This window comes from Lepidochelys kempii, chromosome 4 (assembly GCF_965140265.1).
Source record: "Lepidochelys kempii isolate rLepKem1 chromosome 4, rLepKem1.hap2, whole genome shotgun sequence".
NCBI lineage: Eukaryota > Metazoa > Chordata > Testudines > Cheloniidae > Lepidochelys > Lepidochelys kempii.
In genome coordinates, this window is record NC_133259.1 from 69,062,605 (window position 1) to 69,090,055 (window position 27,451).

The 27,451-nt window shown below is 42.1% G+C and overlaps 1 protein-coding gene across 18 annotated transcripts in view; it reads right to left on the minus strand.

Moving 5' to 3' along the window:
* NEK1 (NIMA related kinase 1) overlaps positions 1-27,451 on the minus strand; it is a 189,364-nt gene that overhangs the window by 13,008 nt on the left and 148,905 nt on the right. For all 18 annotated transcript variants that reach the window (XM_073341591.1, XM_073341586.1, XM_073341589.1 and 15 more), the window contains 4 exons: positions 20,919-21,073; positions 10,342-10,553; positions 6,692-6,825; positions 6,290-6,422 (listed from right to left, as the gene is read on the minus strand). In XM_073341591.1, coding sequence (XP_073197692.1) covers positions 6,290-6,422; positions 6,692-6,825; positions 10,342-10,553; positions 20,919-21,073 — 634 coding nt within the window. The remainder of the gene's footprint in view (positions 1-6,289; positions 6,423-6,691; positions 6,826-10,341; positions 10,554-20,918; positions 21,074-27,451) is intronic.

The window sequence follows — 27,451 nt, forward strand, 5'->3', positions numbered from 1 at the left end:
CTCTAACCTTGAGAACCACTGAGGAGCCATGCAAGGAGCCGCAGAACCTCCAGGTTGGGGTGAAGCGTCTGACCAGCATTCTGAGACAATAGATGGGTAAGAGGCAAATTGGATGAGATAAGGATACCAAACCTGTCTTAGCCAAGGTGGAGCAATCAAAATGATTACTGTGCGGTCTTGCTTGATCTTGTTGAGAACCTTTAGAAGCAATGGTGGGGGTGGATGTGCATAAAAAGAGGGCTCCCTGTTCATGAAATGAGACCAGCATCTCCTAGAGAGTAAGGCTCAAAACCTGTCCTGGAACAGAATTTGTTGCACTTCATATTGGCTGCTGGGGCAAAAAAATTGACCTCTGGGAATCCCCAAGCTAAGAATAGTCTGTTGAGGACTTAGGTGTTTAGCTCCTATTTGTAATTTATGGAGAAATGTCTGCGGAGGTTATCTGTCCTGGTGTTTTTACACCAGGCAGTTCAGCTGAGATGACGGTATTACTGGCTGTGCACCAATTCCAGAGTTTTATCATTTTGGTGCAGAGAGAGGGGAATGTGTCTCCCCCGACAACAGATATAATACACGCAGGCCATGCTGTCTGTCATTATCTTGTTTGAATTGGCTCAGATTAGAAGGAGAAAATGAAAATGAATATTTCTGACTGCTCTCAACTCCAGAAAGTTGATGCAGAAGAGCTGTGCTTGCAGTGACCATTTGCCCTGAATTGTGTGGGGTACCAGCTGTGTCCCCTATCTCAAGAATAATGCATCTGATGTTATCATGACAGTAGAGGGATTTTGGATAAATGTGGCTCTGGCACCGATATTCACAGGGTCTTCCATCAGTTGAGTGACTTCAGAACCCACTGGGGAACAGATATAAGCTTGTCCAGACTGTGCTTGTGTAGTCTGTAGCCCATCCGAAGCCATCACTGGAGACACCAAAGATGTAACCTGGCATGCTATGTGCCCCAGCAGTTGAAGACAGTTTCTCACTGCCAACTGGGGAATGCACTGAATTCTTGAGATGAAATTCTGGAAGGTGAGAAATCTGTTGGAAGGGATAGAAGCCCTGCCTGCCAGCACATCCAGAAAACCTTCTATACAATTTAGACGCTGAAGTGGTATCAAAATGGACTACTTGAGATTGAGCTGGAGGCCTAGGCTGCAGAATAGGGATTGTATCACCTGTACCGCTGATAATACTTTCTGATAAGGGCCGCCCTGAACAACTAATTGCCTAGATAAGAGAAGATGATTACACCTCCATGATGAAGGTGTGTGGCTAACTGCTATAACCTTTGAGAATATCCTTGTAGCCAAGGACAGGCCAAAAAGGAGCACCTGGTACTGGTAATGGTCCTAATTGAACAGGAATAGAAGAAACCTCTTGTAAGAAGGTTGGAATACCACATGAAAATGTGTTCTTGTAGGCTGAAAGTCAAACCAACCTCCAGAATCTAGAGAGGAAATTGTGCGTGCAAGGGTCACGATCCTGAATTATTTTGTTTCACATATGTGTTCAGATGTTTGAGGTCTATGATTGGCCTCCATCTTCTGTTTTTTGGAAACCAGAACATACTTTGAGTAGAATCCCTTTCCCTTGTGCTATACAGGAACTGGTTCTATGGCTCCTAAACACAGAAGAGAGGCAATCTCTTGTGTCAGCAATTGAGCATGAGACAGGTAGCTGAAAAGGGATGGGGTAGTGGACAAGGGATGGAATTGAAATGAAATGGTGTAACTAGATGTTATGGTTTCCAACATCTATTTGTCCGACGTTATGTTCTCTCATGCAGCTTGAAATTGAGAGAGAGATGGTATTCAAAAGGGGGATTGACCATAGGATGGTATAACAGTAAGATCTGTCAACTAAACGGTTGAGACTCCTGTCCAAGCCATCAAAACTGGTGCTTAGAAGATGTGAATGGTGGGACAAAGTAGCTGTGGCAGAAGCTGGCTTCTTTGAATATCTAGGTCTCTTGGTTGGTAACTCAGGTGGCCTATGGAAGTTAGAAAAACGGTGTAGAAGAGACTGCTGTGAAATCTTGAGACCTGCTAAACCTTCTTTTGTTCACAGGTGTATAGATCCCGAGGGATTTGAGCATGGTCCTTGAGTCCCTCAGAGGGTGATGAAAGTCAGTGGTAGACTTAGCAAATGGTTTGGTGGCTGTCAAAAGGAAGGTCAACAGTACTCTGAACCTCACTAGGGAAACCCAGCAGCTGCCGCCAACATTCTCGTCACATCACGCTCATGGTGGTTATGGACTGTGCTGCAGTGTAGGTTGCATTTAAAGGAGGCATGTCTGTAATGATATTTTTGCCAAAAGTTGACCTTTCTGATGCTCAGCTGGTAAGTTTTGAATAAGAGAATTAAACTTGTAGTTTAAATAACCATATTTTGACATAGGCACCTGGTGGTTCGCAACTTGAAACTGTAATGTGGCCGAGGAGTAGGACTTACAACCAAAGAGGTCAAGTCTCTTGTGATCTTTGGAGAAAAGGGCAGACTTAGAATTGCACTGCCTACCTTATCCATTGATGGCCTCCACTACTAAAGAGGTATAGGGTGAGAAAATAAAAGCTCAGAATCCTTGACTGGGACATAGTACGTTTTAGCTGCATATTTGCAAGTAGGTGCGGTGGTAACTGGAGTCTGACAGATAATCTTAGCAGGCTCCGGCAAAGTTCATTGACAGGGATGGCTACGCATACAGGCTGAGCTGTGCAAAACGTTCAGGAGTTTATGGTTAGAATTCTGGACCTCCTCCAATGGAGTTTGAAGCATACTGGCAATATGCTTCATCAGCTCCTGAAACATCCTGAAGTCATCCGCCACGGAAGGTAGTGAAGGCATGATGGCTTCATCAGGCAATGGCGACAACATATTAACAAACAGGTGTCACCTCTTTGTCAGCCCTTGCCTCCTGCTCCTCCAAAGTCTCCCCTCCTCTGTTTGGGAGGATGAGAGAGGAGGTTGAGAAGAATGACACTGTGTATGCTCCCTTTGGGAGTGAGTAGATACTGACCTAAACTGGAACAGGTAAATAGCCAGAGGATCCCAACAAGCCCACTGGGGGAGGGTCCAAAGGGCACAGGAAAGACATCAACCACTGGTCATACTCAGTGGGTGGGAGTTGAGGTCTTGTTTCTTCCATAGTGTCAGTACATGTGGGCAAATGATGCCTCCTAGAATATACAGGAGAACCCTTTACTAAAATTTGTGAGTCAGAGTCCTCTTCAACATATTCAGGGGGAGGTGAAAACAGGTGGGTGGGTGTGAGAGAATGGTTTGCCCTGGATGACTGAAGTTGGTGAGTAAAATGGCCTCAATGACAGATGTGGAGTTGGTGACCCAGCAGACTGCAAGATGACCGGTATGGTTTAGTAACAGAGATCCGGGCTTAGTGGAGACATGGTCTTTAGCATATCTAAACTCTTTTGGAACCATGGTATATAGGTGAGAATTAGATGATTTCCTGTGAAAGCCAGCTTCACTATCGATAGTACAGAACCCATATGCCTGATAGGAAGATCTGGGTCAAACTCCATTGGTACCAATGCAGAAGTACAGGATGATGGTATAGGTATCAAAGGGATAACAGAGTCTGAATACACAGATCTCTTTCAGGCAGAACCTCTAGTAACCTGGGTACGACTGTCCAAAATTTAAGATATCCTTGGTACCAAATCCTGTTTTAAGGTCTGGCTCTTACAATATGCTTTAGAAGACTTCACAATATTGGAGCCACTTGGAACCTCACAGGAACTCTCCCTTTTGGACCCAATGTCTCAGGGCCTTCTTGTGGAACAGTGTTCAAGATTTCATAGGAGAACTAGTGCGCCTACTCTTTTTATCAGTGGTCTGAGACTTAATGAATACCCCAGGCTTGGAAGACAGTCCTCAGCACACTGTTCTTAAGGAACCCATTCATGACACTGGGAGAACCTCTTGTTGAGGGGGACAGCCAACTGATTCTGGGAGCCCAGTAAATGAGCAGCAATGGGAGAAATATCTTCCTTGATAAAAAAAAAAAGTCCCAGAGATTCATAGCTTCCTGGCATAGCTGATCAGACTGTGCCCTGACCTGCCAGTTTAGTATCTTGTGGTTGCATTGTTGGTCTGTACCTAAACCAAGAAGCCTTTGATGTGAGGGGAAAAAGCATGGTAAAGCCTTGTAAATTGCTCAAAGTGCAAGGACACATGACAAGCAGCTTCTCACTCTACCTTTAATGTGTGGGTTCACAATACCCTTAGGTGCGAATCCCACCCTATGAGACAATCATTGGTAATGACTGTCTTGGTTGGGAGGGGGCAGGAAAAAGGTACACACACCCCCTATATTATATATTTTCCTATTTAACCACCGTTCTAGGGAATGTAGGACTGCAGGAGGAATCCACACCAATTTGTCTAGAGCAGTGGTGGACAACCTGCGGCCCATCAGGGTAATCTGATTGCAGGCCACGAGACATTTTGCTGACATTGACTATCCGCAGGCACGGCCTCCCACAGCTCCCAGTGGCCTCAGTTCGCCAATGGGAGCTGTGTCCAAGGTAGGGTCTCTTCTGAATCTTAAGTTCAAGGAAAACAGGACTGCTACTTTGCTTCCTTTGCTGTTGGTTCCCTCGTTTGCTATACTGAGTAGCCAAGAGGGTCACTCTGATTTGGAAGAGACTTTCGATTACAGAGGCTGGATGACAAGCAGTGTGTGTGATGGTTTTGTTTACTGTGAGTACTGTGTCCAGTTTTGGGCCCCACACTTCAAGAAGGATGTGGATAAATTGGAGAGAGTCCAGCGAAGGGCAACAAAAATGATTAGGGGACTGGAACACATGAGTTATGAGGAGAGGCTGAGGGAGCTGGGATTGTTTAGCCTGCAGAAGAGAAGAATGAGGGGGGATTTGATAGCTGCTTTCAACTACCTGAAAGGGGGTTCCAAAGAGGATGGCTCTAGACTGTTCTCAATGGTAGCAGATGACAGAACGAGGAGTAATGGTCTCAAGTTGCAGTGGGGGAGATTGGATATTAGGAAAAACTTTTTTTTTAGATTGGATATTAGGAAAAACTTTTTCACTAAGAGGGTGGTGAAACACTGGAATGCGTTACCTAGGGAGGTGGTAGAATCTCCTTCCTTAGAGGTTTTTAAGGTCAGGCTTGACAAAGCCCTGGCTGGGATGATTTAACTGGGAATTGGTCCTGCTTCGAGCAGGGGGTTGGACTAGATGACCTTCTGGGGTCCCTTCCAACCCTGATATTCTATGATTCTATGATTCAAACCTTGCATCCATCAGCAACAGCTTTAACTTCTCAACAGTTTGCTGTCTTGACCACGGGTGTCATGGAAGTAGGCGAGTGCAGTAGCACTGGCACGTTCTGCCTATGCTTGAGGATTTTCCTAGGGAATTTGTCTTCTTGTGTTCTCTCTCCCTATACCAATATCTATTCAGATTTGAAGTAGAAGTAGTACTTCAGTTAATTATCCTGAATGTTATAATTTCAGCCCAGTCCTAGAATTTGGCAATGCTTTTTTCATCAGAATCATGAATGTTGGCTTGGTTTCTGAAAAGGTGCAGCTAGTCCAAGTGTGCCAGTGTACTGCGATAGTAGGAGCATGATGGACAGCATTTTTTGACACTTTTTTGAGAAAGGGAAGAGTAACCTGTGCAGTAGTGAATAGGAGCTGCAGATAACCTGGTTCAGCTACCATTGCAACTCACTGAAGGAAAAGCACTAATGAATTTGTAACAATCACTGCTTTTCAGCAAAATCATTTTAGTTTTGAAAGCTTTACTATTTATTATATTCCTTCTTTATTGCCCTCATTCATATATGCTCCAGAGCTAAATAACCAACTTCACCTTTAGGAGCACATCTGTGATTAGCTACAGAAGGAATGTAAGGTAAGGCTTGACAAAGCCCTGGCTGGGAGGATTTAGTTGGGGATTGGTCCTGCTTTGAGCAGGGGGTTGGACTAGATGACCTCCTGAGGTCCCTTCCAACCCTGATATTCTATGATTCTATGAATGTGCACAGTACTAATAAAAAATGTTCAATGTGAGAAATTTGATAAATTTCCTTAACTACTATTTGCTGTAAGGATTATTTTTTTTCCAATATCCTTTGTGAATTTCTGATAGTTTTTAATCCAAGTAATTAATGTAATAATGAGTTTAAAACTGTTTGTTTTAGAAAAAATATTATTTATGTCAGAAACTATCGCAAATGAGATTATCTAGGGTAGGAGAATATAATACAGAAATAGTACGCAATTGCAATAAAGTATTAAGAACATTACCCTCCTGATAGGCTCCATCTGCCATCACTAAATGAAGAATCTTGGCATACAGATGTTTATATTCATTTCCCAGAATATTCTGAACTATTGTTGAACAAACATCAATATTCTCATCTTCATCTTCATGTATTGCCTATAAAAGAGTAGACAATGTAAGTGGTCCAATTTAAAATTTGAAATGAACATAAAGTAAAACAATTTACAAATTTATAAAAAGAATCATGGATTAATACAAACATTTATCTTTTAGGTCACACAATGAAATTTTCTGTATTAGCATTAGTATGCAGAACAGAATACGAAGTTACAGGAATGTTCATAAATTCTAGTCATATAACACTATGCAGCAATGAGCAACTCAAGGTAGATTGATCTATTTTTCACTTAGAGCACTCCACAAACCTTTATTTTATCATAAACTTCAATGAATTTATCAAAGCCTATTTCCCGCTCCAGATTATATCTCAATTCTTCCAAATGGCTGAAGACACTGTCATATGCTTCACATTCACTGGCAATATCCCCATCACTGTTGTCTAGGAAAGGAAAATACAACAGGAGAAACAATTCAAAAAGTTTAATCCCACTTCAGTTCTGAATATATTGCTTCCATGTCCCTGAACTTTTGAAGTCCACCCAGACCTGTGAACCAAATTGAAGGCAGTTCACCTCAAGAATGTGCCACATGCTACCACACATTCACAGCAGCACTGAGTCACTAATTAAAAGCAGTAACAGACCCTTTCTCCTTTGGATGATCTGAAGAAATTGTGAGGAAAGAAGGTGCGTGAATGTGGCTCTGTGGAACCAATACAGTCGGAGTGTCCCTGGTGCTGGAATGTTACGTAGCTGTCTTCTCCATACACCCCACTCTGTAGATTAACCAGCAGTAACAATTCACATAAAAGAATAAAACAGCTGTCCCAAAACAGACATCTGACTTAAGCTTCGCACTGAAACAGAATTGTCGGGTAAAGTTCCATGTAACCACTCCACAAGTCTCAAAAATGGGTCTAACACACCATGGCAGGTTGCAAAAGCCTACAAAATGAGTCCGTAATCTGGCATCTAATCTTCCATCTGCAGATAAAGATTTGAATATAAAGAATCATCTGTTTGGATTCCTTCTGTGCTAAGGTACATCCTTCTCCAACCACAATAAATCTAGGTGACTTCTGGGAAGACCCAGTCATAATTTAGGTTTCAGAGTATCATCCGTATTAGTCTGTATCCACAAAAAGAAAAGGAGGACTAAGGCGCCACAAGTCCTCCTTTTTTTTAAGTCATAATTTAGTTAACTCCCAAGTTCTCACTTCACATCCTGATTTGGTAGCAAAACTAGCCTATATGTGCCCTAGTGTGTAGGGAAGAAAAACAGCTGGACTTTGCACATAGTGAAGACAAGACATGTTTTTAAATTTGTTAGCTGGACATGGTCAACACATGTGGGAGCTTAGAGTGAACCATAACCAGCTAAAATATTTTTTATAAATTGTTATTTGCCTGGTCTGCACAAGATAGAAATTCTTATTTTAAACCCTGTTAGCCAACACTTTTTAAAAACACAATTTATTTTTTGAGTCGAGACATGATCTAAGAGAATTAGTGTAAGAGAGATGAGCTATTAAGGCTTGGAGCTCACTCGTATTTATTAAGGAATTTCTTTACATTAAGGACACCAAGATAATACCTCATCTACGGAAAACCACATGCTATCTGGTCAGAAACCAACAATTCAGAGACCTTTCAACGGGAGTAGGAAACAGGAACAGCAAATGTTTCTTCAGTTTCTCTATTGCTTTGTACATGTTAAGCAGCATTTTTATATACAGTAGAACCTCAGAGTTATGAACACCACAGGAATGAAGGTTGTTCGTAACTCTGAACAAAAATGTTATGGTTGTTTTCATAAGTTTACAGCTGAACATTGACTTAATACAGCTTTGAAACTTTACTATATAGAAGAAAAATGCTGCTTCCAATCATCTTAATTTAAATGAAACAAGCACAGAAACAGTTTCCTTCCCTTGTCAAATCTTTTTTAAACTTTCTTTTTTTAGTAGTTTATGTTTAACACAGTACTGTACTATATTTGCCTTTTTTTGGGGGGGAGAGAAGGGGGGGTGTGTCTCTGCTGCTGCCTGATTGCATACTTCCGGTTCCAAATGAGGTCTGTGGTTGACCAGTCAGTTCGTAACTCTGGCGTTCGTAACATTGAGGTACTACTCTAACAGCTTAATAAAATGCGCCCATCCACTAATTTAGGCAGAACATATACAATCTTTATCATTAAGGGATGATTTTCAAAGGTGAATACCTAACAGTCCTAAATCTCACCCTAAAACAATACGCATGCACACAACCCTTGGGTTCACTTCTGACAACAGCTCAGAGATCTGTATAACATGGTGCATGGACTTTGAGAGGAGATTTGCGTTTCCAATTTAACATAGGGAGCACATACCTATTACTGTGCATTTTTTTAAACTGCCAATAGAAACCCAGAAGTACTGTCATAAAGTTTACATTAACAAATTTTGCAAAGTAGGTAGCATTGTCTAGTAGTTAAACCCCAGAAATCTCAAATTCCAGTTCCAAATTCTAATAGCCGGTTCTACCACTAACGCTCTCCAAGACTGTGGCAAGTTACAGACTTGACCAAATTACAAGCTTAATCTAGTACTGCCAACCTAAAGTGTTAAAAAATCATAAGCTTATCTTTAAATCATGACATCTTTAAAGCACTATATTATAGGGGGAGAGGTTGCCCTCTGGATTTTGAGCCTGTAGGAGTTGTGTTTTCAAGCTTTACTCTGTACCATAAGGTCTAAAATACTTTATTAAAAATGAAAGCTAAGATTCTCATGAAATAATGCCCCAGCTCCTGGAGTCACGTTAAGACGACACCAATAGTGAGAGACTTCTGATAAAAATTCACAAGTGAACAACACTTTTAATTACCTGTAAAATGGGGACACCTACAGAGACAAGTGGGAATTAGGAGGAGAAAAGCAGTAGTAATTTATGAGGCTTGTTTAATTTCTATAAAAGTCTTTGAGATCTCTCATAAAAAAGTAAAGTATTATACTACAAGGACATCACATATCTTTGGTTTGTTGAGACGTACCCTACATCAATCCAAGAATGATAGGGATATCTATACAACCTTATTTCTTGAATATTGTTACACTTTTACACTTGCATAAATTATACTATATTCTCACACAACGTAGAACTCATTAAAATTCCTTCATTTATCCTGACCACTTCCTAAATTTTCACATTTGCCTTTTTTAAGCAGTACTAAAATATTCTACTTTTAACTAGAATTTTAGAACCTGAAATGTAAGATTAAGACTTTAGTACAGCATTTTATGCTGCTAACATCACATCCTAAAAGCAGCAAGGTAATGGGATTTTCTGAAACGAACTAAATCATATTTTCAGTTCCATCGCATTAATAGATATTTCTAGTTTCACAGTAACAGCCGTGTTAGTCTGTATTCGCAAAAAGAAAAGGAGTACTTGTGGCACCTTAGAGACTAAATAAATTTGTTAGTCTCTAAGGTGCCACAAGTACTCCTTTTCTTTTTTAGATATTTCTAGTAATGGCAAGGTTGAAAAACCTCGTGTCCTTTGTATGCTTTATCCTAATGCAGCTTCTCATTTACTCCAGTCACACCAGTTTATATTCCCTGTTCACATTTATGTGACACAATCATGCACTGTAGGTGGGAAAAGATGTGCAGCAGTGCATAGTCTTAGACTTTTCCTGAAGGTAACAGTTCCAGATAACAAAGTTACTTCATACTAATTTGTAATCTTTGTCCACTGAAGACTAAACATTTCCCTTCAACACTGGTTATATGTTATAACCCTAAATAAGATCTACTTATAATTTGACTTTTCCAAGTTTTGTAATAAAATGAAGCTTAATTCTGTATAATGTCTTTTATAGAGACTATGCTAAAACCCTTTATAGAACTGTTACTGAATTCTGTATTTATATCACTAACATCAGTAAGAGAAATTGCAAGTAACAAAGTTTATACCTGATTGCCATTCTTCATTAAGTACACTTTCACTGCTGGGGTTGTTGTCATCCTCATCATCCAACTCGGTACCATTTGTTATGCGTGCTGCAGTATCTGCCTTTAAGGTAGACAACTCCTCTTCACTAAATTCCTCACTAGGCTGCTCCCTAAGTAACTGTTCCATCGAGGCCTGAAGAGCCCGCAAGTCTGTATCTGCCTCACCAAACATACTTGGAGAAGAAAAATATACACAAATAACATAAAGGTAACACCATCCAGACAGTTCTAAAATTTCCTCTAAATCTGAACCAAAATGTTTAGGGATATTCTTGGAAAGAGGGTGATATTTCCCCTCCTTATCTTAGGTAGAAAGGTCATTCCAAACCTTATACTTGTGTGGCAGTTAAGACTATGACACTGGCAAATGATACATTACCATTTTTTCAGGTTTCAGAGTAGCAGCAGTGTTAGTCTGTATCCGCAAAAAGAAAAGGAGGACTTGTGGCACCTTAGAGACTAACAAATTTATTTGAGCATAAGCTTTCGTGAGCTACATGAAGTGAGCTGTAGCTCACGAAAGCTTATGCTCAAATAAATTTGTTAGTCTCTAAGGTGCCACAAGTCCTCCTTTTCTTATTACCATTTTTTGTTAAAGAAAACATCTTGCATTCGCTTAGACTGATGGCTCTTTCTCCTTTACAGCTTGAATACAATGAATGGCAACTGGGAGCAGTCATGGCAGAACTCTCATTCTGTGACACCTGAGAGGATCATCTTGCATTGCTAGGTCTGTCCCACCACAATGAAGTGTGTGGGAGAAGGGAAATAGCTCAGCATTAGTTTTGTCTCTGAATAAAGCCCTTAAGTTTTGGTCCGCTAAGCAAAAGGAGAGGGGGGGGGAAGGTTTCACTCGCTGCTTCCCCCAAATTAAGATAGCAGTGGATAAAGCAGGATTGCTGTACCCCTGCTCTCTTTGTTTTGCTGGAGTGAGAAACTGGGGTAAGGATGGAAGGTAAGCAAACAAGTCCTAGAGCCCTGTGGGGAAGTATGAATTGCCTCTGACATTTTCAGAAACAGAAGGGCAAACCAGCTATCTCTCACCGAGGAAGAAGCCAGGATACAGAGTTACACTTATCCTGAATGAATCTTCACTGTAATAGTGCAACTTAATTTGTGAAACATGATAAGCCATGATGGTAAGGTACTTGATAAGCAGTGACAGTACCACATCTGTTTTCTATACCTATATAATACAGTACAAAACACCCAGTCTTGCAAGAATACATTTACACTGTAAAATACACAAGTATTTAAATTTAGCAGCAGCTAATGACAGTAACTTACTGAACCATTTTTAAATTGTAAGACTTAGCAGAATATTTTCCACAAGTCTTCAGCCTCTGGTGGTATTTTATGCTTTGCCACATTCACTTCTGTTCAAACTGAAGTTTCATTGAAACAATTTGATACATTTGGTTTGCTTGAAGACAGTGTTCCCCACAGGTAAAAGGCCAGCACATTAGTTTCTCCAGCATTCCCCTGCTGTCCCCAATTAGAAATGTAGCTTGGTTATGTTTATTCTATTACTATTTGTACCTTAGTCACAGGACCCCACTGTGCTAGGCACTGTACACACAGAACAGAAAGATGGCCCCTGCCCACAAAGAATTTACACTCTCAGTATAAAACAAGTGTGACGCTCTGTACCTCGGGGCAACACCCTACACCCCCCATGTTCATCCTTGTAAAATGATTGTGGGGTATCCAATGAAAAGTTTGTCATGTCGAGTGTCTTTGGAAGGCTCATGATGCACTGAGCATTGTTGTTACAGTAATATTATAGGTTATAATTTCATGTATGTAATTATGAGGCTGAAAATGTATCCTCATGGCTTAAAGTAAGCCCAGGCAAAAACTCTCCAAGAGCAGAGAGGCAGTTCACACCTCATCAGGCCAGGTATGGGACAAACCGAGCCCAGCCTCACAGGAACAAAGGGCACTGGCCTAGGCAACAACAAAAGAATCGGTTAGATTCTTGAGGGAGTCACCCCCCCCTTCCTTTGGTCAGTCTGGAACTGTGATGAAGTAATCCTCACCTGACTCTGAAGGGGGGGGGGGGGGGCAAAGCCAAGAGGGAAGAAAGGACATGATAAAAGGAAGAGACATTTGCCATGCTCTCTCTCTTTCTTCCACCTACATCTGCAGACACCACACCAAGTGACTGAAGCGCTGATCAAAGGGGAGAGCCTGGCTAAAGAGCAACCAGTCAGCCTGTGGTGAGAAGCATCTAAGTTTGTAAGGGCACTGAAATTGTTAAGATCAGTTTAGAATGCGTTTTGCCTTTATTTCATTGATCAAATCTGACTTGTTATGCTTTGACTTACAAACACTTAAAATCTATCTTTATAGTTATTAAATCTGTTGTTTATTCTACCTGAAGCAGTTCGTTTGGTTTGAAGCATGATAAGAGACTCCCCTTGGGATAACAACCTGGTGCATATCAATTTCTTTGTTAAATTGACAAACTCAAATAAGCTTGCAGCGTCCAGTGGGCATAACTGGACACTGCAAGACAGAGGTTCCTAGGGCTGTGTCTGGGACCGGACATATTGGCTAGTCTCATTCGGTTGCACAATCCAAGGAGCAGCTTACATGCCAGAGGCTGTGTGTGAACATCCCGGGAGCAGGGGTTCTCACAGCAGAGCAGGGTAAGGCTGGCTCCCAGAGTCAAGGGTTGGACTGACCTAGCAGATCACCAGTCCAGATAACACCAGAGGGAACGTCACAGCAAGACGCAACAGATAGAGAGTACAAGGAAACAACACTGGTCATCATGATAGGCAGTGGTCTCAGCACACCAACATCCTAACTGTTAAGTTTTTTGTAGGAGTCACAGCAAAGCAGGATTCTGAGGTAACTTTGCAGATGTTTACATCCAAGCATGGAGAGGCTGCATGGGAGAAAGCACAAAGGTGCTTATTTGAAAATTTAACAAGTGGACCAATCGGAGGCAGGAGTCAACATCTTGATATTGAATGAAAAATGATAGGCAGAGTGGAAATATGCTGTGAAGGGCCTTGTAAGTGAAGACAAACCCTGTGTAACTGATCAGGTGGTTAGAGACAAAAAGGCATCCTTTAAAAATTGGAAGTCAAATGCTACTGAGAAAAATAGAAAGGAACAAACTCTGGCAAGTCAAATATAAAAGTATAATTAGACAAGCCAAAAAAAAGAATTTGAAGAGCACTAGCAAAGAAAAAAAAATTTGCTGTTAGTTTTTGTAAGTACATCAGAAGCAGGAAGAATACCAAACAATAAGTGGAGCCATTAAAGGAGCACACAAGGAAGACAAGGCCATTGTACAGAAGCTAAATTAATTCTTTGCATCAGTCTTCACTTCCAATATCTGAGCCATTCTTTTTAGGTGACTAATCTGAGCAACTGTTGCAGATTGAGTTGTTGATAGAGGTGGTTTTGGAACAAACTGATAAAATGAAACAGAAATAAGTCACCAGGACCATATGGTATTCACCTAAGAATTGTGAAGGAACTCAAATATGATATCGCAGAGCTACTTACTATGGTACGTAACCTACTACTTAACTCAGCCTCTGTACCAGATGTCTGAAAGATACTTAATGTCTACTTTTTAAGAAAGGCTCCAGATGTGACCCTGGCAATTACAGACCAGTAAGCCTAATTTCAGTATCAGGCAAATTGGTTTAAACTATCAAACAAATTATCAGACAAATGGCTGAACATGATTGTTGGTACTCCTGGAGAAATTCTGCACCACTGTGGTGCAGCAGAAAAATGCCCCCACCCCACAGATTCCCTTTGCTTCCTTGCAGAAAATGGTTTCTGTGGGGAAGCAAAGAGAAACTGCACCAGTACTCACTCACCCCTCCTCAGCAGCTCAGACTAGGGTTGCCAGGTGTCCGGTTTTCAACTGGAACACCCGGAAAAGGGACCCTGACAGCTCCTGTCAACACCGCTGACTGGGCCATTAAAAATCCAGTTGCAGTGCAGGGATGGTCCCTATCTGGCTCCATGCCACTCCCGGAAGTGGCAACATATCCCTCTGACTCCTAGACGCAGGGGAAGCCAGCGAGGCTCCACGCACTGCCCACACCCCACCCCGAGCACCGGCTCCGTAGCTCCCATTGGCTGAGAATGCGGCCAATGGGAGCCGCAGTGGCTGCGTCTGTGGCCAGAGGCAGTGCGCAGAGCCCTTTGGTCACCCCTGCACTTAGGAGCCGAAGGGACATGTCACCACTTCTAGGAGCTTCCTGAGGTGAGCACCACGGGGAGCCCAACCCCCCTGCCTAGACACCTCCTGCACCCAAGCTCTCTCCCAGATCCCACACCCCAACACGTTGCCCCACCCCAGAGCCCTCACCCCCTCCCACAACCCAACCCCCTGCCTAATGAGAAGGAGTGAGTGATCAAGGGTGGGAGAGAGCGAGCGAGGATGGAGTGAGCAATGGGCAGGGTGTCCAAGAGCGGGCGGGGCCTTGGGGAAGGGGCGGGGCCTCAGAGAAGGGGCATGGCTGGAATGTTCAGTTTTCTGCAAATAGAAAGTTGGCATCCCTAGCTCAGACATGTCTGTTTGGGCAGCCGGGGGGGGGAGCAGAGGTAAATCACGGGGGTGGGGGAGAGGGGTCTGGGGATGCCTGGGCTGTCCAGGGACATTACCAGTTTGGGGGCAGGAGGGGGAAGAAGAGAGAGATGGAAACTGACTTCCCCCCTCTCTCTCCCCCTTCCCTGCATGGAACAGATGGTGCTGGGTCAGATCATGCCCCAGAAACTTCCCCACCACGGGGGGAGGAAGAGGAGGAGGAGAAGGCGGTGGCTCAGCATAGGGATCTGAGTGCAGGGGCGGGGGGAGCAGCTCCCTGTACAGTGACTCCTCCCCCTCCTGTGCATCCAGAACCCCTCCCCTCAAGCCCCCTCCACATGTCAGAACCCCCTCAAGTCCCCTCTGCATCCGGAGCCCCCCGCACCCAGAATCCCCCTACCCGCTCCCCAAATCCTCACCCCACGAGCCTCAGCCCCTGCATCAGGAGCTCCCCATACCCAGACCCCACCACTGAGCCCCAACCGTGACCCCCCCACCCCGCTGAGCCCTAACCACCTTCACCTGGACTCCCCAGTAGAGTCCTATCCCCCCTCCACCCAGACCCCGCACCCAGATTGTGCAACACAGAACCCTGGTACTCTTGAGAGAATTCTGCATAAAAAAACCCAAACAATTTAAAATTCTGCATATTTTAATTGTCGAAATAACAAACGCAGCAATATAATCACATCATTTTCAATTATTTTGGTAATTTATTTCAAAATACTTCTCAGCAAATAATTGAAAATGGTGTGATTACATTGTGTTATTTTGACAGATAAAATATGCAGAATTTTAAAATATTTTTGTGGAAGAATTTTTAATATTTTGGTGCAGAATTCCCTCAGGAGTATTGTTGGGGAACAGTCAACATGGCTTTTGTAAAGGGAAATCATGCCTCATCAATCTGTTAGAATTCTTTGAGGAGGTCAACAAACATGTGGACAAGGGTAATTCAGTGGTTACAGAGTACCTGGACTTTCTGAAAGTCCTTGACATGGTCCTTCACCAAAGGCTCTTGAGCAAAGTAAGAAGTCATGGGATAAGAAAGAAGGTCATCTCATGGATCAGTAATTGGTTACAAGACAGGAAACAGTAGGAATAAATGGTCAGTTTTCATAGAGGAGAGAGGTAAACAGTGGGGTTCCCCTCAAGGATCTGGACTGGGACCAGTGCTGTTCAGCATATTCGGAAATGATCTGGAAAAAGGGGTAAACAGGTGGCAAAATTCGCAGATGTTACTAACTTACTTAAGATAGTTATGTCCAAAGCAGACTGTGAAGAATTACAAAGGGATCTCACAAAACTGGGTGACTGGGCAAGAAAATAGTAGATGTGCAAAGTAATGCACACTGGAAAACATAATCCCAGTTATACATACAAAGTGATGGGGTCTAAATTAGCTGTTACCACTCAAGAAAGATCTTGGGAGTCATTGTGGATAGTTCTCTGAAAACATCTGCTCAATGTGCAGCAGGAGTGAAAAAAGCTAACAATGTTAGGAACCATTAGGAAATGAATAGATACTAAAAGAGAAAATATGCCATAATCAATGGTATACCCACACCTTGACTACTGCATGCAGTTTTGGTCACCCCAACTCAAAAAAGATTATGGGTATGGAACAGCTTCCATATAGGGAGAAATAGAAGACTGGGACTGTTCAACTTGGAAAGGAGATGACTGGGGGGGGGGCGCTATTATAGAGATGTATAAAATCATGATATGATGTTGAGAAAGTAAATAAGGAAGTTTCAGAGTAGCAGCCGTGTTAGTCTCTATCTGTAAAAAGAAAAGGAGGACTTGTGTCACCTTAGAGACTAACAAATGTATTAGAGCATAAGCTTTCGTGAGCTACAGCTCACTTCATCAGATGCATACAGTGGAAAATATAGTGGGGAGATTTTATATACACAGAGAACATGAAACAATGGGTGCTACCATACAGACTCTAACAAGAGTGATCAGGTAAGGTGAGCTATTACCAGCAGGAGAGCAGGGCTGGGAGAGGAACCTTTCGTAGTGATAATCAAGGTGGGCCATTTCCAGCAAGTTCACAAGAACAGTAGGAGGGGAAATAAACAAGGGGAAATAGTTTTACTTTGTGTAATGACCCATCCACTCCCAATCTTTACTCAAGCCTAAGTTAATTGTATCCAGTTTGCAAATTAATTCCAATTCAGCAGTCTCTCGTTGGAGTCTGGTTTGGAAGTTTTTTTGTTGAAGAATTGCCACTTTTAGGTCTGTAATCAAGTGACCAAAGAGATTGAAGTGTTCTCCGACTGGTTTTTGAATGTTATAATTCTTGACGTCTGATTTGTGTCCATTTATTCTCTTACGTAGAGACTGTCCAGTTTGGCCAATGTACGTGGCAGAGGGGCATCGCTGGCACATGATGGCATGTATCACATTGGTAGATGTGCAGGTGAACGAGCCTCTGATAGTGTGGCTGATGTGATTAAGCCCTATGATGGTGTCCCCTGAATAGATATGTGGACACAGTTGTCAACGGGCTTTGTTGCAAGAATATGTTCCTGGGTTAGTGTTTTTGTTGTGTGGTTGCTGGTGAGTATTTGCTTCAGGTTGGGGGGCTGTCTGTAAGCAAGGACTGGCCTGTCTCCCAAGATCTGTGAGAGTGATGGGTCCTCCTTCAGGATAGGTTGTAGATCCTTGATGATGCATTGGAAAGATTTTAGTTGGGGGCTGAAGGTGATGGCGAGTGGCGTTCTGTTATTTTCTTTGTTGGGCCTGTCCTGTAGTAGGTAACTTCTGGTACTCTCAACCCCTCAGACAGAGGCAAACACCTACAAGATCTCGAGCAAGCGTTCTTACAACTACAGTACCCATCTGCTGAAGTGAAGGAACAGATTGACAGAACCAGAAGAGTACCCAGAAGTTACCTACTACAGGACAGGCGCAACCAAGAAAATAACAGAACGCCACTAGCCATAGTAAAACTATTTTCCCTTGTTTATTTCCCCTCCTACTGTTCTTGTCAACTGCTGGAAATGGCCCACCTTGATTATCACTACGAAAGGTTCCTCTCCCAGCCCCTGCTCTCCTGCTGGTAATAGCTCACCTTTCCTGATCACTGTTACAGTCTGTATGGTAACACCCACTGTTTCATGTTCTCTGTGTATATAAAATCTCCCCACTATATTTTCCATTGTATGCATCCAATGAAGTGAGCTGTAGCTCACGAAAGCTTATGCTCTAATAAATTTGTTAGTCTCTAAGGTGCCACAAGTACTCTTTCTTTTTATGAATAAGGAAGTGTTATTTATCCCTTCACATAAGACAAAAATCATGGTTTACTCAATGAAATTAATACGCAGCGAGTTTAAAAGAAAAAAAGGAATGACTTATTTACACAACACACAGTCAACCTGTGGAACTCGTTGCCAGGAGATGTTGTAAAAGTCGAAAGTATTACTGGGTTAAAAAAAGAATTAGATAATTTCATGGAAGATAAGTCCATCAATGGCTATTAGCCAAGATGGTCAGGGACAACTCCATGCTGTGTGTGTCCCTAAGCATCTGACTACCAGACACTGGGAGTGGCAACAGGATAGATCACTTGATTGCACTGTTCCACTCATTCCCTCTAAAGCATCTAGCATTGGGCTAGATGGACCATTAGTCTGATACAGTATGGCCGGTCTTATGCAACAGAGAAGCGGGAGAGACAAGGTAGCGACGCAAAGAGAAGGCATGACACAGTAGAAGCAATGAGGAAGGATAACAATCTTTGCAGCAGCATTCTGGATGCATATGAGTGGGGCAAGATTGCATTTGTCGAGACCACAGTAAACGATGTTGCAGTAATCAAAACATAAGATGAGGAGGAACCTAAATGAGATTTTTGGCTCTGTAGGCGGAGAAAAAAGGCTGTAGGTTATGCAGAAAGAATCAGCAAGATTTAGACGTAGTGTGAGAGGACCTATGTCAAGGCTCCTTCTCCACTCTGAACTCTAGGGTACAGATGTGGGGACCTGCATGAAAACCTCCTAAGCTTACTTTCACCAGCTTAGGTTAAAATTTCCCCAACGTACAAATTATTTTACCCTTTGCCCTTGGATTTCCATTGCCACCACCAAACTTTATCTGGGTTCCTGAAAAAATGGAGTTTGGACACATCTTTCCCTCCAAAATCCTCCCAACCCTTGCACCCCACTTCCTGGGAAAGGTTTCGTAAAAATCCTCACCAATTTGCATAGGTGACCACAGACCCAAACCCTTGGATCTGAGAACAATGAAAAAGCATTCAGTTTTCTTACAAGATGACTTTTAATAGAAATAGAAGTAAATAGAAGTAAAGGAATCACCTCTGTAAAATCAGGATGGTAGATATCTTACAAGGTAATTAGATTTAAAACATAGAGAATCCCTCTAGGAAAAACCTTAAGTTACAAAAAAGACACACAGACAGGAATAGTCATTCTATTCAGCACAGCTATTTTCTTAGCCATTTAAAGAAATCATAATCTAACACATACATAGCTAGATTACTTACTAAGTTCTAAGACTCCATTCCTGGTCTATCCCCGGCAAAGACCAGCATATAGACAGACACAGACCCTTTGTTTCTCTCCCTCCTCCCAGCTTTTGAAAGTATCTTGTCTCCTCACTGGTCATTTTGGTCAGGTGCCAGGAGGTTACCTTTAGCTTCTTAACCCTTTACGGGTGAGAGGTTTTTTCCTCTGGCCAGGAGGGATTTTAAAGGGGTTTACCCTTCCCTTTATATTTATGATAACCTACAAAGAGATCCACATCAAAGATGACACCTAGGTTATCGACCTGATTGATAGACAGGCAACTGGTGTTGTCCACAGTGATCAAGAAAGGAGGTCGCAGATAGAATTGCGGTGGGGGGTTGGGAGAAGAAGAGTAAAAACTTTGTTTCAGCCATGTTCTGTTTGAGCTGAAAACTAGACATCCACTAGGAGAGGTCAGAGAGACAGGCAAAGATTATAGTTTGGACAAAACTATAGAGTGGTAGATCTATGAATCTTCCACATAGAAATGGTAATTGAATTCGTGTTTGAAGATTACCCAGAGATAAGGTATAGAGGGAGAAGAGGAGACAACAAGGACAGAGCTGTATAGGAGATCCTTCAAAAGGACAAGCTAAAGGAGCAATTAGAGAGGTAGGGGAAGAACAAGGAGAGGACAGAGCCATGAAAAATCAATGGAGGACAAGATTTCAAGAAGAGCATGGTCAGTGATGGTGGCTGGCCAGGTCAAAGAGAACAAGGATGGAGTATTGGGTTTTGAACTTTAACTAGAAAAGAGTCATTAGTGTCAACAAGAGTTTGGTTTTAGTGGCATGCAAGGGGCTTGAAGAGCATCTAGGAATAAACTAGAGGAGATGAACTCCAGACAACAGTTGCTGACAACAGTGCATTCAATGAGCTTAGAGATGGAAGGAAGAAAGATAGAGTGGTAGCTGGAGAAGCGAGAGGTGTTAAGGTAGGGTTTTGATTTTTGTTTAAGATGGGAGAGAGTAAAACATACCTCTGTGTGGTATGCATTGTTGTTGTAGCCGTGTTAGTCCCAGGATATTTGAGATACAAGGTGTGTGAGGTTATATCTTTTATTGGACCAATTTCTGATAAGGTTTCAAGCTACACAGAGCTCTTCCTCACACTAGGAAGTCTAGGTAAGTTATTAAGCTGTGACACTCTGGGTTCAAGGCTGAACAGATAAAATATGTGCTAACTACTTATGCTAAACTATCTGTTCCACGTGGTACTTAGGCGTGACACTCTGAGTACCTTTTCCAGACCAAAGGAAGAGCTCTGTGTAGCTCGAAACCGTCTCTCTTTCACCAACAGAAGTTGGTCCAATAAAAGAGATAAAGTAGAAGTATACGTGGATGAGGTTAATAGTTATTTTCTAGTGTATTTCAGTTAAATTAAGAGGCCTTTATTATCTCTATTTTTTTTTTTGCAAGAGTTGATAAATAAATTATGCTTACATGTCTTCAGAATCAGAATGCCCTTCTTTGACATGCTCATCTTCCATATCCTCTATTTCAAGATTGTCTTGATGTTGTACATCTGCTACAATGGGAACGTCAACTAGTGTTCTGTACAACTTGGAAAGATCTGGGAGTGAACATGTTCTTAACATCTGAAAAGGTCACAAAAAACTTCAGATTAGGATATTCAGTAACAAACAAGAAACAGAACTGGAAATTAAAGATCAAATCAAAGTAGGAATACCTATTTAAAATATTATATAAAAAAATCTCTACACAATTAGCAAACTAAGTATGGAACACATGAGACTGCATGTTTTGCCTTTCCACTAAAATGGGAAAATGTTCCTTTTACTTTAAGTGTTGAGGGGGTCTGAGAAACTCAGAACACATGTAAACTGATTTATATTCTTTTTACATAAGAGACTGTTCATTCTCTTGCTAGTTATCTTTTTAAAAAATAAGAACTTTACGGAGATAAAAACGAATTACATCGGACAAATGATATATACATATATATTAGTTCAAGAACAGACATTTCCTAAAAGTCATCATCAGATCACTACCATCTTAAACCACCTCTACAAAACAAATCTCAATTAACTTATTAAAATCACCTTCTATAATTAAAATTGAAATAATTTTTTAAATGTCAGTTTATTTTGCACTATTTATAGTGTTTGTTTAAGCTGAGAGATGAAAAGGAAATGAACACAAGTCAATTCAGTTTTTTTCATAGTACATTTCAAGTCAGTTTCATTTACAAGTTCTCATCCACAGCAGTGTTCTGGAATGTTAGTGGTAAACAAAGAATATTTATTTGTTTTAAAAACAAAACAAAACACCCTCTGATTCTACCTCAACAGAAATTTTTAAAAAAATAGAACAAAGTAATTGTTTGCTCTGTGCTCAAACAAGGATACGGTTCTGATCATTAGGATTCTAGAAACCATACTGTACATTATACACATTCTTGGTGAAAAACAACACTAAGACCTGGCCTACACTTTGAAGTTTACCAGAAAAACAGCATCTCTGAGCTTTGAAATATATTAACACAATTTTGAATCCTCCTGACAAAACCCTGAACTTTTGCTGGTGAAGTTAAACCAGTTCCCCAAGGGACTTAAGTACTGTTCTATCAGCACAATGCCAGTGTGAATGCTGAAGTAGACAGCAGTACAGTACTCTAGCAACAAGCCCACAATTTAACTGTTTCCACAGAAGCAACCACTCTGATCAAAGAACTCTGCTGCCCTGGAGTCATAATGACCAGAAGCATATGCCCTTGTAGGCCTGAAAGCTGTTCAACACTTCCCACACCCCTTACCCACAATATTAAACCAGCCTTGGGTGAAACTTGGAGTTCACCACTACAATTGAAAAAAGGAATGTTCTGCAGCTAATAAAGCACCCTCCCCCCCACCTCAGGAATGTTCCTAACAAGAGTTATAACCACCGAGGCTGGGAAATTAGGGAGGATACAGAAAGACTCAACAAATGGTAAAATAAGCTCTGACCAGCGTTTTATGCTGACCATCTGGACAAATAGAGACGGTCACAACTAAGTTACAATTTGGGCATGAAAGATAAAATGTAAATAACTTGGGCAGGAAGGAGGACACATAGGTGCCAGGGCATAATTGGTGTAAAAAAAAAAAAAAAAAATACGTTATTGAGGAGCATGGGATAATGTGATAGGTTTAAGTAGCAGAGAGACCTGTGGCACCTTATAGACTAACAGACGTACTGGAGCAAAAGCTTTCGCAGGTGAATACCCGCTTCTTCAGCACAGGACTCTTTGCCGCTTTTTACAGATCCAGATTAACATGGCTACCCCTCTGATACGTGATAGGTTTAATAAATTTGAAGGAGGGAGCTAGTTTTACCTATATAATGTAAATGAAAAACAAAAGCTTTTTGGGAACCATTTCCCAATTGCAGTGCAACATCAAGCTGCTAGAACTCCGACCCCCTCTGCACGACTGTGCCGTGCAGAGGCATCGCCGGGAACCCCCAGATGAATGAATCTTGACTGGCCATCAGGTGAAATTTGTCTGTATATTGGGAGTGGTGAGCATAAGAGAATTGCTTGGTATATGTATTCTGTGTGTGTTGCTAATAAATAGATGTTTAGAGCACAACTGTGTAAGGCTCTTCCGCTGTGAAAAGGTTCCACGGACCCGTAGAGCCCTGAGCCCCGAGGGAAAGGGCAGGTGCTTAAATTGACCAGTTTTCTTCCTGAACGCTGTGGGTAAGGATAGGTGCCTTATACCCTGAGCCCTCAAAAATGAAAGGGTGGGGGTGCCTAAATTGATTGGGTCACGCCTTGAGCCCTCGGTATGATATAGGCAGGGTGCATTAAATTGAGCAGGTAACACCCTATCATTTAAAATTCCCATTGTATTTGGAAACACTTTTTCTGCTACCTCATCTTTGCAAGTATGTAAGCATGGCTCTGGTTAAACTCCAACTAAAGCGTGAGTGACTACCAGGTCCAGGAAAGAGGTCCTAGATTTCCTCAGTCTCTAGGGAGAAGCAGTTGTGCAGGCACAGCTGCAGAATTCCCACAGGAATAAAGAGGTACATGCTGATATTACAAAGGAGACACGGAAGCTAGGTGCAACAGGGACAAGTTTCAATGCCAGGAAAATGGGAAGGAGCTACAGCAGGCTTACCAGGACACAAAGGAGAGCAACAAAAAGTCTGGCATTGCTCCCAAGAGTTGCTGTTATTATGTGGAGCTCAATGCCATCCTATTATTGACAGACACTCATGAGCTCCAGAGGAAGGCACCTCAGAACTGCAGAATAAAAAGGAGCTCACTGAGGAGAGGGACATGGATGATGCAGGGGGGACATGGACAGTATGCAGCCAACGGAGAGCCAGACGCTCTGACACCCAGAGAGCAAACTAATCATGGAGTAAGAGGACTCAGGAAGGCAACATTTATTATTCCCATTTATGCGGCTCTTTAAAAACAAGCCATCCAACCAATGAACCACTTTCTCAAGACCACCATACATTTCACCACCCCCTCAAATGGTAGCTGACTGCATGCAGGCAGGTAACAAAGGAATTATATTTTAAAGTAACCAGTTTATTTTAAGAGCATGAACTGGCAGTACTGGGCAAAACCAACAGAATGAAAATGGGCGGGCGGGGGAGGAGAGAAACCAAAAAGCATTCCCAAATAAATACCTTTGCAAATAGCCCTGATGATCTTGAAATACATTCCTTCACAGGCAATGTAACCAAATAAAATTAAACACACTGCAAACAGGAGAAAAAAATTCCAGCAATTGTAAGCTACACACAAACCAATACCTGAGCATTCAAAGTACATATTGGGACAATGCCTACCTGCTTACAAATAAAATAGAATACATACAATTAAAACAGAAAATAGTACTTGCAAGCAAACCAATAATTGGGATTTCAGACTACATGATTTTGCAAAACATACATTGTAACTGACTGGTTTAAAAATCCAAAACACATGATTTGCACGCTGTGGAAAGAGACAAAAACAGTGTGTGGTTAGCTCAGAGGGGACTTGGTTTGGCCAACATACCCAGCAATCAAAACCCTCCACTACTTGCAAGGTTGTTGGTTTATTTTGGCCTGTGCAGCTTTTTGGTCCTCTTGGGCAATCTCACTGAAGATTTCAAGAAAGTTTTAATTGATCTTTTCCCCAGACATTTCTAGGCACAGCAGCCTTGTTTCTCCAGCCAAGGTAGAACACTTTCCCACTCTCCAAGGATCCCTGGAGGGAGAGAGGCCATCACTGTGAAGAAGCCAACAGCATACAGTCCAGGCAACTGTAAGACTTCTTGAATGGCTGCCTTTGCTGGACTTTTGGCAGCTTCATGAGCTATGTATCTGGCAGGATCACCACTGCCGGTGGAAAAAATGTCCCTGCTTCCAGTTTGTCATGAAGTACTGTTGTGATATTTTGGGGAACCTGTCTGTGTAATTTGTGGATTCTGGGTGAGATTATGAATTCTCTGTATGTTTCTTCATCAGGCTGCCAACTTCATTTGAATGTGCAGCTCTTTGCCTTTTCTGTTATCTTTTTAGCTCCATGTTGAGCTGACATTCTGAAGGATATGCATTGCAATTGTAGCCATGTTGGTCCCAGGATATTAGAGAGACAAGGTGGGTGAGGTAATATCTTTTATTGGACCAGTTTCTGTTGGTGAAAAAATTTTCAAGCCACAAAGTTCTTCTTCAGGTCTGGGAAAGGTACTCCAAGCGTCACAGCTAAATGCAAGGTGGAACAGATTGCTAACTACAGTACTTATGCTAAACACATATTCTAAGGGACCATTTGAGACAATGAACAACTCTCAAATATCCACCCCAAACACTTTGCCAAACTCATCCATTTCATCCCCAAAACAATTTTACATTCAAACAAACATTTTGTCCAAACCATAAAAATTGCCATGGGTGCTAGGATGGGTCCCCAATATGCCAATCTCTTTATGGACCACCTTGGAAAAGAATTTCTGAACAAACGAACCACAAAACCAATGACATACCAAAGACACGATATTTTCCTACTCTGGACAGACTGAGTAAATGCCTTCATAGAGTTCCACCACATCTTCAACAATCACCAGCTATCCATTAAACTCTCTCTGGAACACTCCCAAACTAGCACAAACTTCCTGGACAACACCATCAGCTTCAATAATGGAATCCTACAGACAACCATATGCAAGAAACCCACAGATCACCACATCTACCTTCACAGATCCAGTAACCACCCCATATCCTCCCAAGAAATCAGTTATCTACAGCCAGGCACTCAGATACCACAGAATATGCTCTGAGGAGAACCTCCGGGATATATACCTTAACTTACTCAAAACCACCTTCGCCAAACAAGAAGACTCCACCAGAAAAGTAGACTGCATCATGGAACAGGCCACCCAAATACCGCAAAAGAACCAGCTTCCATAAAGAAATAAAACCCTCTCCAATCACAGACCCCCTAGTTGACACCTACCACCCCACACTGGAACCCATATGGAGTACCAAACAAACAACTATAAGACATACTCAACTCCATCCTGAAATAAATGTTTCCTGAACCCCCACTACTGGCCTTCAAACAACTCCCCTGCCCCCAACCGAAGCAAGCTCCCCACAGACCAACTCAAAGATGCACCAGACCCTGACAGAAAAACAGACGCAAAACCTGCAGCCATATCTCCACTGCTACAATGACCAACACCCCCCGTAACACACCTTTCAAAATCCATGGATCCTACTCATGCCTATCACAACATGTGGTATACCTCATCCAGTGCCCTAAATGTCTCAACTATGTGGGTGAAACCAGACAATCACTAAGCTCTTGAATGAACTCACAGAAGAAAACGATAAAAGACAAAAGACACCCTATCACCTGTGGGCGAACACTTTCCACAAAGCAATCACTCTATATCTGGACCTATCAGTACTCCTCCTCAAAGGAAACTGGAACAACACTTTCAGAAGATGAGCCTGGGAGCTGAAATTCATAACTCTGCTAGACACCAAAAATCATTGACTGAACAGACACACTGGATTTAGGGTTTATTACAACAATCTGCAACCCACTAACCCCCTCTTTTTCCCTATGACCGCAGAGGTGTTAACAGGACACTCTACCTTGAATGGTCCCTTAGAATATGTGATAACTACTTATGCTAAACAATCTGTTCCACCTTGCATTTAGCTGTGATGCTCTAAATATCTTTCCCAGATCTGAAGAAGAGCTCTCTGTGGCTCAAAAGCTTGTCTCTCTCGCCAACAAAAGTTGGGTGGGTCTAATAAAAAAAATATTACCTCACCCATCTCGTCATTCCAAAGGGCAGTGATGTAGCGCTGACAATAGAGGATCATTAAATCAGGACCTCCTCAATTCAAATAAAAACATCCTAGACCACAGGCTGGCTCCCACCCACAACCACCATTTGTCAGTGAAGAGGTTACCCTGTAAGGGTTTGATCACCTGAGGAAGCTGATCAAGGAGTCACCTAACTGAGGGGACTGGAAGATATGAAAGAACAGGGGCTGTTCCACTTAGGGATCTTTGACCATTTTTCACCAGCTCAAGCTCAGGGAAACTGCTGCAGGAGCCTGATGAGGCAGGGGAGAACTCTACCTACCTGAACTCAGATGGCTCCCCCATAGAAAAGATAAGCTACAGTGAGGGACATATATTCAGGGTTTTTTTGTTTTCTAAATGATACGTATTTTCTTGTGCTTTCTCTCAATAAAAAGCAATGGTGTTTTAGAATCCTATATATGGATATGCGCACATGTGTGTGTTATGTGCTAAACCTACCTCAGGCCCCTGAAGAGTTAACCTATGAATCCAGGATGCCTATAAGGGTGAAATTCTGCAAAGGGGTGTCTAAAAAGGATGCAAAAAGTATGGGGAAGTCAGCACTGGGTCCAGGGGCTAGGTGTTTGGACCATGAAACCTCAGCTCTCAGGAGGGGTATGTGTGAAGGAACTGCTAAGACTGTTACCAC